The 18,247-nt window shown below is 46.0% G+C and overlaps 1 protein-coding gene across 4 annotated transcripts in view; it reads right to left on the bottom strand.

Annotated features, from left to right (window-relative positions):
- CALN1 (calneuron 1) overlaps positions 1-18,247 on the bottom strand; it is a 536,579-nt gene that overhangs the window by 8,894 nt on the left and 509,438 nt on the right. For all 4 annotated transcript variants that reach the window (XM_061401834.1, XM_061401835.1, XM_061401836.1 and 1 more), the window contains one exon: positions 15,554-15,710. In XM_061401834.1, the coding sequence (XP_061257818.1) occupies positions 15,554-15,710 (157 nt within the window). The remainder of the gene's footprint in view (positions 1-15,553; positions 15,711-18,247) is intronic.

The following is an 18,247-nucleotide window of genomic DNA, read 5'->3' as shown; positions in this document are numbered from 1 at the left end:
AAAGCTTTGAAAAAAAGAGGGACAGGTCTCTCCTCCAGGCATTGTTTCCCATGACAGAATTTCTTTTCCTCCTTTTTCCTCTTTTCATCTCCACCTCCTTCCCTGTCCATTCGTGGTCCTGCAGTGGTGTTTATACACAGTTTCCCACCTACCGTGAGGCAGAAACCCCTTCCTGGGAGGCTGGTGGGAAGGCTACCTACCTCAGGGCTACTCACTGGATTAGCAGCATCAGCACCATCTGGGAATTTGATATCAATGTGAATTCTCCAGCCCCTCCATAGGATGACTGAATCCAATCTCTGGGGCTGGAGACCAGGAATGTGTGTTTTTAATAAGCTCTCCAGGCTCTAGTGATAAAGAACCCACCTGCCAGTGCAGGAGACATAGAGACTGGGGTTCAATCCTTGGGTTGAACATGGGAGGGCATGGCTACCCACTCCGGTATTCTTGCCTGGAGAATCCCATGGACAGAGAAGCCTGGCAGGTTACAGTCCGCGGGGTCACAAAGAGCTGGACACGCTGAAGCGATTTGGTAAACGTGCACCAGGTGACTAAGGAATCTCTGGGCCCTCCCCCACTCAGAGCTTTTCATTCAGGAGGTCTGTGTGGGGCCCAAAGGTCTGAGAGAGTTTGAGTTGCTGGGGACCGGAGGACTGCATATGTTTATGTGCGTGAATGCGTGTGTGTGTCCGCGCGTGGGGATGGGGGTATTGTGGAAACCCAAGACCAGGACAGAAGAACATTTTCAGATTAGCTTTCATTTTGCAAAGGGGTCCTTCTGCTAGACATTCTATTGTACGTTGGTTTTTCTTTAGGCCAAATTAACTGGAGAAAAAAAATATAATTTCCCTTAAAATTACTCTCTGCTAGAAAGAAGCATGGCAAAAGAAAATGGTCAAAGTAGGGTCCACATACCTTTTAAAAAAAACCTGCAAAAGAGTTCAAGTTCCTCTCCTCCCTGACACTCAATGGCTCATCTAAAGCCCTAGAAATAGCAGAGAAGAAGCAGGTAGCGTGTGATGTTTCTAGCTTCCCCTGAGACAAGGCGTTGAGGGGCCTCTAAAAATTACATCCACCAGAAAGTTCCTCTAGCAAGCCGCACTCCACAGAGACCCAGCACTCCCAGCACAGCTTCTGTCACCCTCCTCCCCGAGACCTGTTGGCTATTTCTGCCTTCGTCTATCAGGCCTCGGCTTGTTATCTTTAATCCTTCTGGGCCCACTGGGCTTCCCTCGGGTGATTGAAAGTATTTTTGGCTCTGTTCTCTACCACTTGCTCATCATGCCTGGGTCTTAGAATCTTAAAAGTTCTTACCTGGAGGAAGAAAATTTCCTTGGTGCGGAGATGTGCCTGCCCCCAGGAATGGGCAAAACGTGAAAAGATAGCAGCCCTCAGGAAGGAAAAGGGAGGTAGCGTTTGGGAAGGAAGGGACCCAAGTAGAAAATAAGATGAGGATGTGGAAGTGGCGCATCTCACACTTTCTGAGGACTAGCTAATTTATTCTGAGCTGCTCCTCAGCATAGAAATGCTTCGGAAGGCAGACTTCTACCTTCCTGTCCTGAGGGCTGGTGAAGGCTTAAGGGAAAGAAAAACTGTGTGACTGGGCTGAGGGAGGGATTTTTTGCGGAAGCCCTGCTTTGTGAAGGACACCCAGAAAACAAGGTTACAGGGAATAGGATTATCCCCCAGGAGAGCGGCTGCACCTTTGATCTAAAAATCCTTCAAAGCGTGGGAGGGGAGAAATAAGAAAGGACGGAAGGCCTGGGGACCTAATAGTTGGTTCCTGAGGCCATGAGTCTGGATCCAGACCCGAGCCCTGTAAGCAGAGGGAAGCCTCCAGGTCACGCCTGGGTCGCTCTGAAACCCCTCATCATTGGAGTCTGATGTTCAGACTCTGGTCAAGAAGGAGACTCCTTTCACATCCAGTATTTTTTTTTTTTTTTAATATAATTGCTCTACTCTCTTTAAAAACATGTATTTATTTAGCTGTGTCAGGTCTTAGGTGCAGTACGCAGGATCTTCATTGGGTCCCATAGAATCTTTCCTTGAGGCACACGGATTCTCCAGTTGTGGCGTCCGGGCTCAGTAGTTGTGGCATGTGGGCCTCGTGGCTCCACCGCTTCTGAGATCTTAGTTCCCTGACCAGGGACCAAACCTGTGTCCCCTGCACTGCAAGGCAGAATCTTAAGCACTGGACCATCAGGGAAGTCACTCGCAGGGAAGTGGTGTGGCAGAGTGAAAAAGTCATGACTTCTGGAGCCAGACCCAAATCTGAATCACAATTATATTATCCCACACAGTAGCTGTTTGACCTTGGGCAAGCCAAGTTCCCTGGGCCTCGGTTTCCTCATCTGTAAAATGGGGGTTAATAAGACCTACCTTGTGGTGAGGATTAAGAACATAGGAAGGTACTGGGATGTTGTCTGTGCCCAGTGAGTTCTAATTCCCCTTTGTAAACCTTGAAAAAACTCTTTAGTTAGTGAACACCCACATCAGTGGGCAAGGTACACATTAGGTGCTTTATAGATGTCCTGGCAGAACTGATAGCGATAGTCCTCAAAGAGTTGAGTACGTCATCCTCATTCAGTAGGCAAGGGCTCTGACGTTCGGAGAAGTAGAGTCCAAGATCATTTGACAAATGAAAACGGTGGGATTTGGACCCAGGTCTGATTCGAACATGGAGGTTCCAAAGTTCTGTACAAATTCTTGATCATTTGTTTAGCAATAGAAAAGTGCAGCCATAGAAAGATACAAAGAAAATGCTTTAGTCTTCCCAAAAAGAGAATGTTAACCACACGTTGCTTTCATTTGTCTCAATTTTTAAACTTTAGTTAAAAGGAAATACACTTCAAACACTTGGTGCGGTCAGCAGTGTAACCCGGCGCTAATTGCTATGCTTGTTGATAATTGAATGCCTGTCTTTGGCTATCAGATATTTGCCTTGCACTATACTTTGGTGTCGGAGAAGGCAATGGCACTCCACTCCAGTACTCTTGCCTGGAAAATCCCATGGACGGAGGAGCCTGGTGGGCTGCAGTCCATGGGGTTGCTAAGAGTCGGACACGACTGAGCGACTTCACTTTCACTTTTCACGTTCATGCATTGGAGAAGGAAATGGCAACCCACTCCAGTGTTCTTGCCTGGAGAATCCCAGGGACCGGGGAGCCTGGTGGGCTGCCGTCTATGGGGTCGCACAGAGTTGGACACGACTGAAGCGACTTAGCAGCAGCATACTTTGGTGTATTTTTTTATTCTCGATATCTATGCTTGGTTTCCCCAACAAGATGACAGGTCAGCCCAGGATGCACTGGAAGCTGGAGACATGACTTCTCCTCACTGCACTGAGGAAGAACCCTGGGCAAGAGGCTGAGCTTCTTTGAGCCTCAGTTTCCCTCTCTGTAAAAGGAGCCAATGATAACTGTTCTGCTAATGTCAAGAGTTAGTTCTGAGATAAACCAGCTCATAAAATAGTAAAAGCTAGGTGCAACCGTAACTTGCCAGAGAAATGCACCGTTTCCTCCCTGTATCCTCTGAGGATCAGAGAAAAGAGGTGCTGGTTTTCCTCCTGTTTCCTGCAGGAGTCCTGGGCTGAGCCTACACCAGATGCTCCCAGAACTTTGCCTTGGTCTCTTCCCTCAATGATTCATCCTGCACTGCAGCCAGACTCACCCTCTTGGAGCCATGCTTGCTATGCGTCACCACACCCTGCAATCTCCCTGCAAAGCTCCCCCACCCCCTGCCTAGCTGGGGAAGCAGTTCTGTCCAGCTCTTGAGCTCGGCAGGTAGAACCACAGATCACCTCCTATCTCCTTCTGTTCTGAGACCATGGCTCCTTCCCTCCCCCAGTAAGCTCTGTCCCAGCCTGGGAGGTTTCTTCTCTACCTAAGACTCTGCAGCACTGTTCATACTTTTCCCTCTGCTAATGGTGCCTACCTACCTTCCCTCTCATTTCTTCCAGGCCTAACCCCAACTTAACTTTTCCATGAGGCTTCTCCCGAACATCTATCCTGCTCTCAAAGTGCCTCATATTTAAATATTTTTAAATGATGGAGCTCTTTGTCTCTGAGTTAAGAGACTACCAATGCAGGAGACACAGGAGATGCAGGTTTGATCCTTGTGTCAGGAAGATCTTGTGGAGAAGGAAATGGCAACCCGCTCCAGTATTCTTGCCTGGAAAATTCCATGGACAGAGGAAGCTGGCAGGCTACAGTCCATGGGGTTGCAAAGAGTTGGACACGACAGGCATGAGTGTTCTTCTTTGTACCAGCTCTTAATATTTACTTACTTTTAATTGAGGTAGAACCCATGGCATAAAATTCACCCTTTTAGAGTGTACAATCCAGTGGTATTTAGTACATTCCCACGGGTTGTGAAACCATCACCACCTGATTCTAGAATGTTCTCATCACTTTAAAAAGAAACACCAAACACATTAGAAGTCATTCCTCATCCCCTAGCCTCCCCAGCCCCTGGCAATCGCTGATCCACTTTCTGTTTCTATGGATTTGCCTCTTTGGGGCACTTCATATACACTGAACCATACACTACGTGACCTTTTGTGTCCGGCTTCTATAAATGGCACCCCACTCCAGTGCTCTTGCCTGGAGAATCCCATGGAGGGAGGAGCCTGCTATGCTACAGTTCATGGGGTCACAAGGAGTCGGACACGACTGAGCGACTTCACTTTTACTTTCACTTTCTATCACTTATCCTTTCCAGGTACATCTGTGCTGTAGCACTGATGAGTACTTCATTCCTTTTTGTGGCTGAATAATATTCCATTGAATGGATATGCCTCATTCTGCTTATCCATTCACCGACATTTGTGTTGTTTCTTTTTTTTTTTTTTTTTTTTGCTATTTTAAATAATGCTGCTATGAACGTTCATGTACTGATACAAGTGTTTGTGTGGATGTGTTTTCAGTTCTCTTGGGTACAAATTTAGGAGCCAAATTGCTGGGTCATATGGTAACTCTGTGCTTAATTTCTCAAGGAACCTATTCCTTCTTGGATCTTTTTGAACACTTAAAATGGCAAGAATATATCACGCTATTGGTGATCTTTTCTATGTCTTTCTCCTGAGTGTGTGTGTGTGTGTATATAATTTTTTGGCTGTGTTGGGTCTTAATTGCAGCATGTAGGCTTAATTGCAGCATGTAGGGGCTTCTCTTGCTGCAGAGCATGGGCTCTAGACACGTGGGCTTCAGGAGTTGTGGCATGTGGGCTTAGTCACCCTGCGGCGTGTGGGATTGTAGCTCCTGGACTTAGTGAGCAATTGAATCTCATTCCCTGGCACTGGACAGTAGGTTCTTAACCACTGGATCACCAGGGAAGTCCTCCAGCTAGATTTTGATCTCTCTCTACATAGTACATAGTACATAGATGTGACAGTAGGAGTCCAGAAAATACAGGGGGATGAAATGTGCATTGGGGAAGGTTGACACAGGAGGACATAGAAGCGAGGTTTTCTGTTTTCTTGAAAGCTCATTAGTGAATCTGTGCACCTCAGCAGACTCCTGGCTGCTGTGACGGGACCTGGGTGTGTAAAGGTGTAGTGATAGACTGTTCCTTCCCCTTCTTATTTTAACAGAGATTCACACAGCTCCACTGGGCAAATGCCAGGCAGTAGCTCTTGAATTTTTTCCCAGAGACAGGAGTCTATATCAATTTTGCCACTGATCAGCTGGGTGATCCTAGATAGAATGGGTTCAAAATCTTTCTGGCTTCAATTTTCAGAGACACAGGCTCCCAAGTAAGGCAAATCAGGATCATAATAATTCTGGCTAATTGCCTCAACATAGACCCATGTAAGTGATAGTCCTGGCAGGGAGTCTGGGGCCTAAGGAAACGGTAAAACAATATAAAACCCAGCTCAGGTGATTCTCACTCATAAACCAGACCTAGCAGGTCTGGGAGCTATTAGAGGTCTGTGATCCTTCCAAGTCTGACACTTTATGATTGTATGAAATTGGTTAGTTCCATAGCCTAGAGTGGAACTAATTAAGAGCTCGCAAAAGAGATTTTTCTATACATCAGTGATAACAGAAATGGCCAGGCACCCACATAACACCTGAAGTTAGAGGTGGAGGATGTGGCCTCTATGGAAACAGGATTGTGCGTTTTATGATGTTTTCATAGGAGGAGGACAGGCCACCTGTAATTGTGTGGGTAAGAGCTGGTCTCTTTTCTACAAAACCTTCTCGGGTTTCTAGAGGTCAGACAGCTGTGTCTGGCTTTGCGGGTCCTCCAAGGATCCTTGGTGTGGTGTGGCCAGGTGTTATTGTGACCTTTCCAGTCGTCCTTCCCCCTCATGTAGCAAAATCTATCTTTTGGTTTAGGGATCTGTGCCTTTGCACCTGGTGGAATTCTCAATCCAGGGCCTCACCTTTCCCCCATAACAAACCAGATTGCTAATAGAGTACCCTGAGCTCTGGGCTTAGTCCAGAGATAGGCACACAGGCCACACAGATTTGATTGGAGTCCCTTTTCAGAATGGAACTGAATCTTAACAGAGAGAATCCTGTTTACCTTGGGGAGAGAGAGCCTGCTCAAGAATGATGCCAAGAGGGAAGACAGAACAAAGAGAGAGAGAGATAGCAAGACGAGGGGAGGGAGAGAATGTTGCTTGAGCTCTTTGGTTCCAAGTCAACCAAAGCTCATCCCTTTGACTTTCCCTATTATTTGAGCCAGTGTCTTTTAGTTTGAGGGGGTCTGGGTTGAGTTTTTGTTACTTACAAGCAAAAGAGTCTTGACCAATATTCATGGGAACTCCAATGTTGGCAAGGACTTGACTTTACATATCAAGAGGATATGGTTCAAACCCTGTAAATTTGGTCTCTGGACCATTTTTCAAAGATGTGGTGTTCCAGCATTACATACTCTGCAATGTCTCCAGGTTGAAAAATACAAACAAACAAGAAGAGAACTGGGGCCAGGGATTGGCCAGGGGTTTTTTTTGGTTGTTTGTTTTGAGTGCTTTTTTTTGTTTGTTTTTTTAAATCGTGCTCATGTTCAGTCGTGTCTGCTTGTGACCCTTTGGACTGTAGCCCGCCAGGCTCTTCTGTCCATGGGATTTTTCAGGCAAGAATACCGGAGTGGGTTGCCATTTCCTTCTCTAGGGGATCTTCCTGACCCAGTGACTGAACTCTCATCTCCTATGTCTCCTACACTGCAGGCGGATTCTTTATCGGCTGAGCCATGTGTTAGGCATTGTACTAAATATTTTCATGTGGAGAATAGCATTGAAACATATACATTACCATATGTAAAACAGATGACCAGTGTGAGTTCGATGCATGAAGCAGGGCACCCAAAGCTGGTGCTCTGGGACAACCTTGAGGGGTAGGGTGGGGAGAAAGGTGGGAGGGGTTTCAGGATGGGGAGGACACAGTTTACCTATGCTGATTCATGTTGGTGTATGGCAAAAACCATCACAATATTGTAAAGGAATTGTCCTCCAATTAAAATAAATTAATTTAAAAAAATTCTCACGTGTTATATGCTCATAACAACCATATGAGGTAGGTCATGATATGATTCCCATTTCATAGATGAAGAAAATTCAGCTCTTAGTATTTATTTAAGTGCTTTGCTCATGTAACCTGTATGTGGTGAGGCAAGATTTTAAGAAAGCCCTGTCCAGAGCTCAGAGCTGGAGTTGTTAACCATCATACCAATTTATCAAAAATAAATAGAGCATAGGAAGGGTAAAGACCTCCCCAGGTCTCTATCATGTATCTCAGAATCTCCTCACTCTTCACTCATGGCTCCAGAAAAACCTCCCTACAGGTTTGCTTTGATAGGTCCCCAAATAGTAGAAGAAAAATCCTTTTTTTTTTTTTTTGGTCCAAAGCCCTAACTTTCTTTCAAACTGTCTACTGTCTCACCTGCCATGGACCTCACCTACCCCTTAACCTCCGACACCTACCCCGGAGAACAGGTTTTATTTTAGTAAAGTTATCACCCCCTCTGAGCTGGGAGCAGATGGTGTGGGTGACATGCCATGCCCTTTTCAGCTGGATAGGCATGTGATACCCAAGGTGCACGGCCAGGTCTCCAAATCCAGATGTCCATCTGACATCCAACAGAGACACTCTGATTTCAGCAGGGACAACTTGAGGAGACACAGCTGCAAAATTCTTTTTGACCTTTCAAGGAGCCCAGAAGTATTTGAATCTAGTTGTGACCACCATTGTCCAATCTTTCCATGGGATGGATGGAAAGAAAAAAAAAAGACTCAGAGAGTTTTATTTTTTTCAGTCATTCAGCAAACATTTACTGAGTACCTGCTATGTGTGTCATTGTGCTAAATGCAGGGCATTTTTTTTAATTTTATTTTTAATTGGAGGATAATTACTTTACAATATTGTGTTGGTTTCTGCCATACATCAAAATGAATCAGCCATAGTTGTCTCTGACAACCCCTCCCTCTTGAACCTCCTTCCCATCTCCCACCCCATCAACACTCATCTAGGTTGTCACCAAGCACCGGATTTGGGTTCCCTGCATCATACAGCAAAGTCCCACCAGCTACCTATTTTACAAATGGTAATGTATATGTTGGGTTTCCCTTGTGGCTTAGCTGGTAAAGAATCTGCCTGCAATGCGGGAGACCTGGGTTTGATCCCTGGGTTGGGAAGATCTCCTGGAGAAGGGAAAGGCTACCCACTCCAGTATTCTGGCCTGGAGAATTCCATGGACTGTATAGTCCATGGGGTCGCAAAGAGTCAGAGACAACTGAGTGACTTTCACTTTCAATGTATGTTTCAATGCTACTCTCTCAAATTGTCCCACCCTCTCCTTCCCCCACTGTGTCCAAAACTCTGTTCTTTATGTCTGCACAACTCAGAGAGTTTTAAAGTAAGTTCCCTGGATCACATGGCTAGTCTACACAGGGCAGAGAAGAGAACCTGAATGACTGCATAGGAATCCTCTGGGGCTGCCTGGCCTGGGTCACCCCTCTGGCAGTTGTATCCCTTGTCCATCATGCTGAATGGTATGGAAGAGCTCTGCTGTGGCTTTCAGAGAAACTATTTATTCCCCAGTTGATGACTTTTGCTTGATTTCCCTCTCCCGTGCATGTTGTCAGATTGTCTACAGAACTCCGACAGCTGGTATTCCATTTAGGGACAACACTTGAGGGATGTGTCTTGAAAGGGCTCACACACAGATCCTGCTGCGTGCAATTCTACTCAACTTCCAGATATGTTAATAATATGATTTCATTCGAAGAAATGGAAAAGGAGTAAGGACAGTGAAGAGCCATTCTGTAAAGTGTCTTTGAAATGCCTAAGCTTGAGGAAATGACTCAGGACCACGATGGAGAGCCAGGGCATGGTTTGGTCAGGTGGACCCAGATTCAAATCCTTACTCGCTGTTTGACTTTGGATAAATGACCACCTTGCTGAGTCTTGGTTTCCTCATCTGTTGCCTGGGGGCCACAGAACTGATCCCTTAGTACCTGCCTACAGGTCAGTCCAGTGTGTTAACAAATGAACAGCACTTGGCAGGCATGCCAGACAGCTATCCCTTATCCCAGTCCTCCTAGACTGGTCAATGTGAGTGAAGCAGTAAACATTCTGGAAGCAAACACTACTGAACTTAACATTCAACATGATTTATTGTAAGAATTCTGAAAAAGGCGTCAGTGATGGGAGAATAGATGATTCAAACACAAGGCCACTGAATTCCATATATGTCAAGGGACTGGAACCAAATAATAAAATGGGAAATTTGCCTCTTAGTGTCACCAAGCTTATGTTCTCCAGAGTCAAAATAGCCCGTGATTACAGGTGGTCCAACCAAAGCAAACCATCTTAAACCTCCCTTATTAGCATGAATGGGTTTCCCGGGTGGCTCAGTGGATAAAGAATCTGCCTCCAATGCAGGAGATGCAGGAGACGAGGGTTTGATCCCTGGGCCGGGAAGATCCCGTGGAGTAGGGCACAGCAACCCACTCCAGTATTCTTGCCTGGAGAATCCCATGGACAGAGGAGCCTGGCAGGCTGCAGTCTATAGGGTCACAAAGAGTTGGGCACGACTGAGTGACTGAGCAGGCACAATTGGGATGGATGGTGAGTGGGCATTGTGAGTGGTCACAAAGTCTTATATCTGACCTGTGCTGGCAGATGCTGACCTATCTATTTCACCAAATAATTGAGACAGAAATACTGACAACACATTAGTACATCAGTTTATTCTATCTTAGTAAAGGAATTTTAAAAACAAGGGGTTGAGAGGGCCTGGAAGTTCAGCTTTTAGTGAAATAGTCTCACTGGATTGGGGACACAGAGACTGCCAACTCTGGGTAACACCAGGGAGCCCCTGAACTTAGTGGGGTTAACGACCTGTTATCCAAAGCACCCAGATGTGGCTTGACACCTGGTCAAGTGTCTGACTCAAGTTGATTTTCTCCCTATTAAACCAGGTGTGAATGATGGGAAGTCCACATCAGAATCTTTGTGTTAGATTCTTCTAGAGTGTTCTAGGCTCTTCTCTGCCTTCCTGGGGTTTTCTGTAAATGACTTCTTCTGGGGCTCTAGGAAAATCTACCCATGCTGTGAGGCCCTACTTCAGGACTTCCTGAAGATGTCAGGAAAACTTTCCTTATATGTAACTTGGAATTTCATTCTATTTCCTCTTGTCCTTTTTGTGGGAGAAGATGAGAAAAGTAATGCTTACCTAATGATTGCAGAGCCCTACCTACCATGAAGATAAGGCAGATCGGAGTATGCAAAGGGCTGTGTGTGCATGAGGTGGGGTGGAGTAGGTGTGTGGTCTGTGTTGACCTAAAAATCCAACAAATAAAGTGAAACCAAAGCAAAATGAAACCTAAAAAGTAGACAACTGCCCCCCGAAACATCTCCTATCAGAGGCACCTCACCCTTCAGACTCCTGACCCGTTTCTTCAAATTTTTCCATTCGTGTGGAATAATCAATACTTCCTAACTTAATGATCAAAATCTGAACACATTTGTGAAAGTATCAGACCCAAGATTCATAAAAGTGAGAAATACAGCCATTGAGGGACTTCTCTGGTGGTTCAGTGGCTAAGACCCCAGGCTCCCGCTGTAGGGAGCCTGTGGTTTGATCCCTGGTCCAGGAACTAGATCCCACATGCCACAACTAAAGATCCCACGTGCCTCAACTAAGACGTGGCACAGCCAAATAAACACAAAAATGTATATTTTAAAAGCCTTCAGTGTTAAATGGGCTTTCCTGGTAGCTCAGATGGTAAAGAGTCTGCCTGCAATGCAAGAGACCTGGGTTTGATCCCCAGGTCAGGAAAATTCTCTGGAGAAAGGAGTGGCTACCTACTGAGTATTCTTGCTTGGAGAATCCCATGGACAGAAGAGCCCGGTGGGCTACACAGTCCATGTGGCTGCAGAGTCGGACACAACTGAGTGACTAACACATTTTCACTGTTAAATAAATAAATAAAAGGCTAGTGACCTTTAAAAAAATACAGTCACTGACATAAAATGATGCTGACGGCCTTTGAAAACCCTCCTGTTAATTTCTAAGGGACTCACACTACAGCATTTTCAAACTTCCTTCACACTCCAGAAGCTCCAGCATTGCTGAGCTACAAGACATCTGACGTGGGCTTCTTCAGATTCTGACTCTGCTGCAAAATGCCTGTTTCCCTGGCTATCCCCTCCTTCTTTGCTCTGAAACAGATGTGCCCTTTCACCTTTTTAAGGCAAAGACTTCCTGCATCTTTAGGTTTTTATTCCTCCTTGAGTCCTTCCTCTGATACCAAATACAGCAGAATTTCCAAGCACCATGGGTCATCCAGCTTTACAGGCAAGCTAATCAGCATGGGAATATGTTGGCTTCAGCAAAGCTCTAAAAAGAGGAGGAGGAAGAGAGAGCATCCTGGGTGGGGAGCAGCAAGAGGGGAGGTGGTCTGGGAGCAGGGCTCTGGGTCTGGGGGAATGTCCCAGCTCCCTTTCTCCATCGGTCAATTGGGGTTGCTGAGAAGATAAAATTTGGAGAGAGAAGAGTTCCATCGCGGAACTTCCCTGGTGGTCCAGTGGTTAAGAATCTACCTGCCAATTCAGGGGACAAGGGTTTGATCCCTGGTCCAGGAAGATTCCGCATGCCACGGAGCAACTAAGCCCGTGTGCCTCAACTACTGCGCCTGTGCTCTAGAGCTCGGGAGCTACAACTACTGAAGCCTGTGCCACTCACAGCCCATGTTCTGTAACAAGAGAGGCCATAGAAATGAGAAGCCCATGCACCGCACCTAGAGAGTAGCCCCTACTTGCTGCAACTAGAGAAAGCCCTCGAGCAGCAACGAAGACCCAGTGCAGTCAAAAATAAATAAATAAAGAGGTCCATCACTGAAAGAAAGAAAGGAAACCACCATGTCCCTTCAGAGTTAGATGCTGCATTTACCAACCAAGATGTGTGATGGTGGATACTGCCAGGTTGGAGGGGGATTCTGAGATGTCAGCCAGGCTACAGGTGAAGGGACTGGACAGGCGAGTGTGCAGCCTGGATCAAGGGTGAGAGCAGACAGGAAGAGGTTGACCGCTGGCAGGATGCGTCAGCCCAAACAGCTGAAGGCCAAGAAGATTCAGGAAGCCTAAGCCATGCAATTAGGCCATCAGACGGCGGTAGAAGCAGGGAGAGGCTCAAACTGCCAACAGGCCCCTGTCTGTGGGCAGCAGGCATAGGGGAAAGATGGAAGGGAGAAGGCCAAGGTCACCACAAGGTCTCAAATGGACTCTCTCGGTCCTGGGGCACCAGGGAGAATTCTGTGTCTGTGTGTCCGTCTCTTTCCAGACATCTTTGCCCAGAGTGAAATCGGGGAGGCTCCTTCCTGAATCTGGGGAGGGCTGCAGGCATTAAATAAATGCACTGGTGACACGGATCATATCCCAGGTTGGAAAAATCTTACCACTAAACACACGAGGTTGTGTTTGGGGCCAAAAAGCGCTAATGTACTTTAAAAACCCTCTCTGCCGTGAAAATACATAAAAGGGATTGTGTAATCAAGGTCACATAGGTCACTCAAGAAAGCAAGGTGCTAATCACAAATAATATTTCTTTTATTAAATAAGACCATGAATTTTAAAGCACAGTTTCCTGGTCCTTATCAATCACCCCTAAATGGGAACTGTGGCTAATCCTATATGAACTAATCATTAAAGCATACCCAGGAAACCCCTAAGTCAGCCATTTATTTTATTAATAGATGAGCTTTTGGGTAATAAAAAGACAGTGCTTAGAGTTCAGATGATTTCCCAGGGCAGTCTGACCTTTCTCAAATTACTAAGACTTGCGACATTTCTCTGAATAAAACACCAATCCATAAACAAAGGCTCTTGTGGAAAAAAGCAATGCCCAGAAATACTCTTCCTACCCATCTCAAGAGTGTGTCTGACAGCTGGGGCCCACCCCCCAATGCTTCTACTGTGTGAGCACCGAGTCTATCAGCTAAGAACCAGATGGAACGGAGAAGCCAGGCCTGCTGTTATATGAAATTTTAATCCAATCCCTGCCCTCCTCACTGTTGTTCATCCTCCCACTTCCCCTGCCTGCCCAGCTGTAAATGGCATTGGCTGTGACCTTCCTGCCCTAGTGTGGTCTGTGTGGCTCCAACTCCAAATGCAGTCATTGATGCTATGGCCCAGGTCCCAGGCAGGGTGACCAAGGCACCTTCTGAACCACAAGTGGGTTTTGTTCGCTGTGTACACTGCATGCCAAGTCACTTCGGTCATGTCCGACTCATAGCAACCCTATGTGCTGTAGCCGGCCAGGCTCCTCTGTCCATGGGATTCTCCAGGCAAGAATACTGGTGTGGGTTGCCATGCCCTCCTCCAGGGGATCTTCCTGACCCAGGGATTGACCTGCATCTCCTGCATTGGCAGGTGGGTTCTTTACCTCTGGCACCACCTGGGAAGCCAGCACTTTTGAAACCTTTAAATGTGAACAGCGTTAACAAGGGTGCATTGCTCTTAAGTTTACCCCAATCCCCTGCCTAGTTCCCAGACTTCGGTTACTTTTGCCGTCACGGAGGATAAGCCATTTCCCGCAACAGTTCAGCCCAGACAGGGCCCACAGGTGCCCAGGACCAACTCAGTCCCATGTCGTCTGCCTGTTGTGGGGTTCAGCCGGTTCTAATGCAGCAACTCCAAGACCAGGGAACCAAATTGCATTCTGGTCTTTCTGTGACAGCTTACCATCTGCACATATTGGCTTGTTGCAATATGTTCAGGAAAAAAAAAAAAAAAAAAACCCAGAAGAAAGTAGTAGACCTTTTTAAAAAGTCTCAACCTTAAGTTAAAAATTGCTGGTAGCCTGCTATGCTGTTTTAAGGTAATTTTAAAAAATATCTGTACATCAGAGTTTTAACAGCTCTGACTTTCAAAGTTGGAAAGAGGGATTCAATTATTTAACTTCCCTGGAACTCTCTACTGATTAGGGAATAAGGTAGGCTTTATTTTTCTTTCATGAACCTAAAAGAAATGACCTCTCACGATCTCATTTTTGGCCCTAGGAGAAGCTATTTCTTCTGTAACTACTTGGTGGGGTTCATCAAAGTTTTTCTCATGAGCATGGCTTTTATTTTTTTTGGCCAGTGTGTTCAGAGACCATAGCATAAAAGTAATCCATTTCTAAGGATCTTGTGAAGTAGATGTAACTACCTCGATGTTTACGGGTGAGGATACACACTCAGAGAAGCTACACCCCTTGCCCAAGGTCACACAATTAGCCACTCGACTTGATCCAGTAGCTTAAACAGGCTCTTTGCACCACCCAAGCGGCCCCCACTAACTAAAGGCCCACATCACTAAGCCCCTCAGCAAGTCACAGACCTCAGAGTCACCAAAGGAAGGAAGGGTCAACACAAGTCTTGCAAAAATTCAGTTTGGGGGAAAAATAGAAAAAACAGAAACCTACTGCATCTTTGCACAAAGGATATTTTAGCTTTGGTCCTGGATTTGTGGGTTCCATCCATGGCCACTTCACCCCAGGAGTCTGTAAACACATTTTTCATCCAGAGGATGTGGAGGCGTTGGCCTCTTCTAAAGCAGGCAGAGAGCAGAAGCAAAGGTACTTACTGGGAACTTCCCCAGTGGTCCAGTGGTTAGGAATCTACCTTGCAATGTAGGGGATGTGGGTTCAACTCCTGGTCGGGGAACTAAGTTGCTCCCACATGCTGTGGAGCAACCAAGCCCAAGCACCTCAATTACTGAGCCTGTGTACCATGATAGAAGACCCTGCGTGATGCAACTAAGACCCCATGTATATGCTCAGTCCAACTCTTTGTGACCCCATGGTCTGTAGCCCACCAGGCTCCTCTGTCCATGGGGATTCTCCAGGCAAGAATACTGGAGTGGATTGTCATGCCCTCCTCCAGGGGATCTTCCCAACACAGGAACTGAACCCACGTCTTCCACATTGCAGGCATATTCTTTACCATCTGAGCTACCAGGGAAGCCCAAGACCCCATGCAGTCAAATAAATAAATAAATATAAAAAATAAAATAAACACTTACTTTTTAAACTAAATACTGATGATTAAAAAAACAAGGGTACTTACCGCCTTCAAACTCTGTCTGGCAATTCCCCGAGGTCTCATTCAGGCTCTCCTCCTCGTTGATGATGATGTTCTCAATGTCCTTCATCGTTAAGTGGTCCCGGAAGGCATGATAGAGGATGTGCTTCAACTCTTCCAGAGTTATCCTCTGCATGTCGAACTGTGGAGATAAAAGGGGCATGAGAAGGTCTGGGCACACGGTGGTGAGAACTTAGCTTGGGGCATGATGTATGATGTGTAATTGCTTCAGTCATGTCCGACTGTGACCCCATGGACTGTAGCCCACCAGGCTCCTCTGTCCATGGGATTTTCCAGGCAAGAATCCTGGAGTGGGTTGCCCTGCCCTCCTCCAGGGGATCTTCCCCAACCTGTGTCTTGTGATTCGATCTTCTACATCTTACATCTCCTGCCTTGGCAGATGGGTTTTTCATCACTAGCGCCACCTGGGACATGACTAGCAAGTCCCAAGCCTCCTCTACGCAAACTTGTCCCAGCTTTTCAAGACATCAGATGAGCAGTTTTCCGCCACACTCAGCTTCAAGCACACTTGTGAACTTGCAGGAACTTCTCAGAATTCAGGGAGTGCGACATTCCCCGCTCCGTCGAGACTCCTGGTGAAAAACACGCCACCTGCTCGTTTGGCTTCTTCCTGCTCATCCAGCCATCTGCTATCACCCCTCCACACCTCGCGTACTTTGGAGTTGTGTCACACTTCAGACAATGCATATGTCTCTAGAAAGTTTTAAACCTTCCAAGAAATCAGCAACTCTCATCTTGCTCTAAGTATGTATCTTGTTCTAACAAGATAAAATGCACGTTTGCACGTTCAAAGTCATGTTTATGCAGAACAGCTGAGAAAAAGGTGTAATGTTTCCACTTATGTTCTTCCCCCGCAAGGGAGATTAACCTTTCCACTCCATTTCTATCAGATTTGGTTCTATCACTTTTTTGGCCAATGAAACGAGAGTAGAACTCACATAGGGTATTATCGATTAGACACTTTAAGAGCCATCATGTGGTTCTAGTCTGTGACCTTTTACTTCTTTGATGAGAACAGCATGCCCTAAAAAGAACAGGTCCCAGAATGAGGATAAAGTGGAGAAGACAGCCCATAAAAGAAAAGTAATGTGAGTAAGAAATGTCCTTTGTCATTATTAGCCACAGAGGTTTGGGGCTTCTTTATTACTATGGTATAACTTGGTTTGAGTCAACAATACAGAAATTAGTACATAGAAATGAGAAGCTACCATAACAAAAATTCTAAAATATGATGTGTGGATTCCTGGGTCAGGCAGGCAGTGGGAAATAAGAAAACAGTATTGGGGGCTTCCCTGGTGGTCCAGTGGTTAAGAGTCTACCTTGCAATGCAGGGGACACCAGTTTGATCCCTGGTCCAGGAAGATCCCCCATGCCTTGGGGCAACTAAGCCCGTATTCCACAACTGGAGAGTAGCCCCAGCTCTCTGTAACTAGAGAAAGCCTGCACACGGTGACACAGAGCCAGTACAACCAAAATTAAAATAGAAAGAAAATGGTATTGGTGGCTGGGAAGATAACAACCCATGTTCAGTGCAGTTCAGTTCAGTCGCTCAGTCATGTCCGACTCTTCGCGACCCCATGAATCGCAGCACGCCAGGCCTCCCTGTCCATCACCAACTCCCGGAGTTCACCCAGACCCACGTCCATCGAGTCAGTGATGCCATCCAGCCATCTCATCCTCTGTCGTCCCCTTCTCCTCCTGCCCCCAATCCCTCCCAGCATCACAGTCTTTTCCAATGAGTCAACTCTTCACATGAGGTGGCCAAAGTACTGGAGTTTCAGCTTCAGCATCATTCCCTCCAAAGAAATCCCAGGGCTGATCTCCTTCAGAATGGACTGGTTGGATCTCCTTGCAGTCCAAGGGACTCTCAACAGTCTTCTCCAACACCACAGTTCAAAAGCATCAATTCCTCAGCACTCAGCTTTCTTTATAGTCCAACTCTCACATCCATACATGACCACAGGAAAAACCATAGCCTTGACTAGACGAATCTTTGTTGGCAAAGTAATGTCTCTGCTTTTGAATATGCTATCTAGGTTCGTCACAACTTTCCTTCCAAGGAGTAAGTGTCTTTTAATTTCATGGCTGCAGTCACCATCTGCAGTGATTTGGGAACATAGAAAAATAAAGTCAGCCACTGTTTCCACTGTTTCCCCGTCTATTTGCCATGAAGTGGTGGGACCAGATGCCATGATCTTCGTTTTCTGAATGTTGAGCTTTAAGCCAACTTTTTCACTTTCCACTTTCACTTTCATCAAAAGGCTTTTGAGTTCCTCTTCACTTTGTGCCACAAGGGTGGTGTCATCTGCATATCTGAGGTTATTGATATTTCTCCCGGCAATCTTGATTCCAGCTTGTGTTTCTTCCAGCCCAGCATTTCTCATGATGTACTCTGCATATACGTTAAATAAGCAGGGTGACAATATACAGCCTTGACGAACTCCTTTTCCTATTTGGAACCAGTCTGTTGTTCCATGTCCAGTTCTAACTGTTGCTTCCTGACCTGCATACAGATTTCTCAAGAGACAGATCAGGTGGTCTGGTATTCCCATCTCTTTCAGAATTTTCCACAGTTTATTGTGATCCACATAGTCAAAGACTTTGGCATAGTCAATAAAGCAGAAATAGATGTTTTTCTGGAACTCTCTTGCTTTTTCC

The sequence above is a fragment of the Bos javanicus genome, chromosome 25 (genome assembly GCF_032452875.1).
Source record: "Bos javanicus breed banteng chromosome 25, ARS-OSU_banteng_1.0, whole genome shotgun sequence".
Classification (NCBI taxonomy): Eukaryota; Metazoa; Chordata; class Mammalia; order Artiodactyla; family Bovidae; genus Bos; species Bos javanicus.
This window is presented reverse-complemented; position numbering and strand designations above follow the sequence as displayed.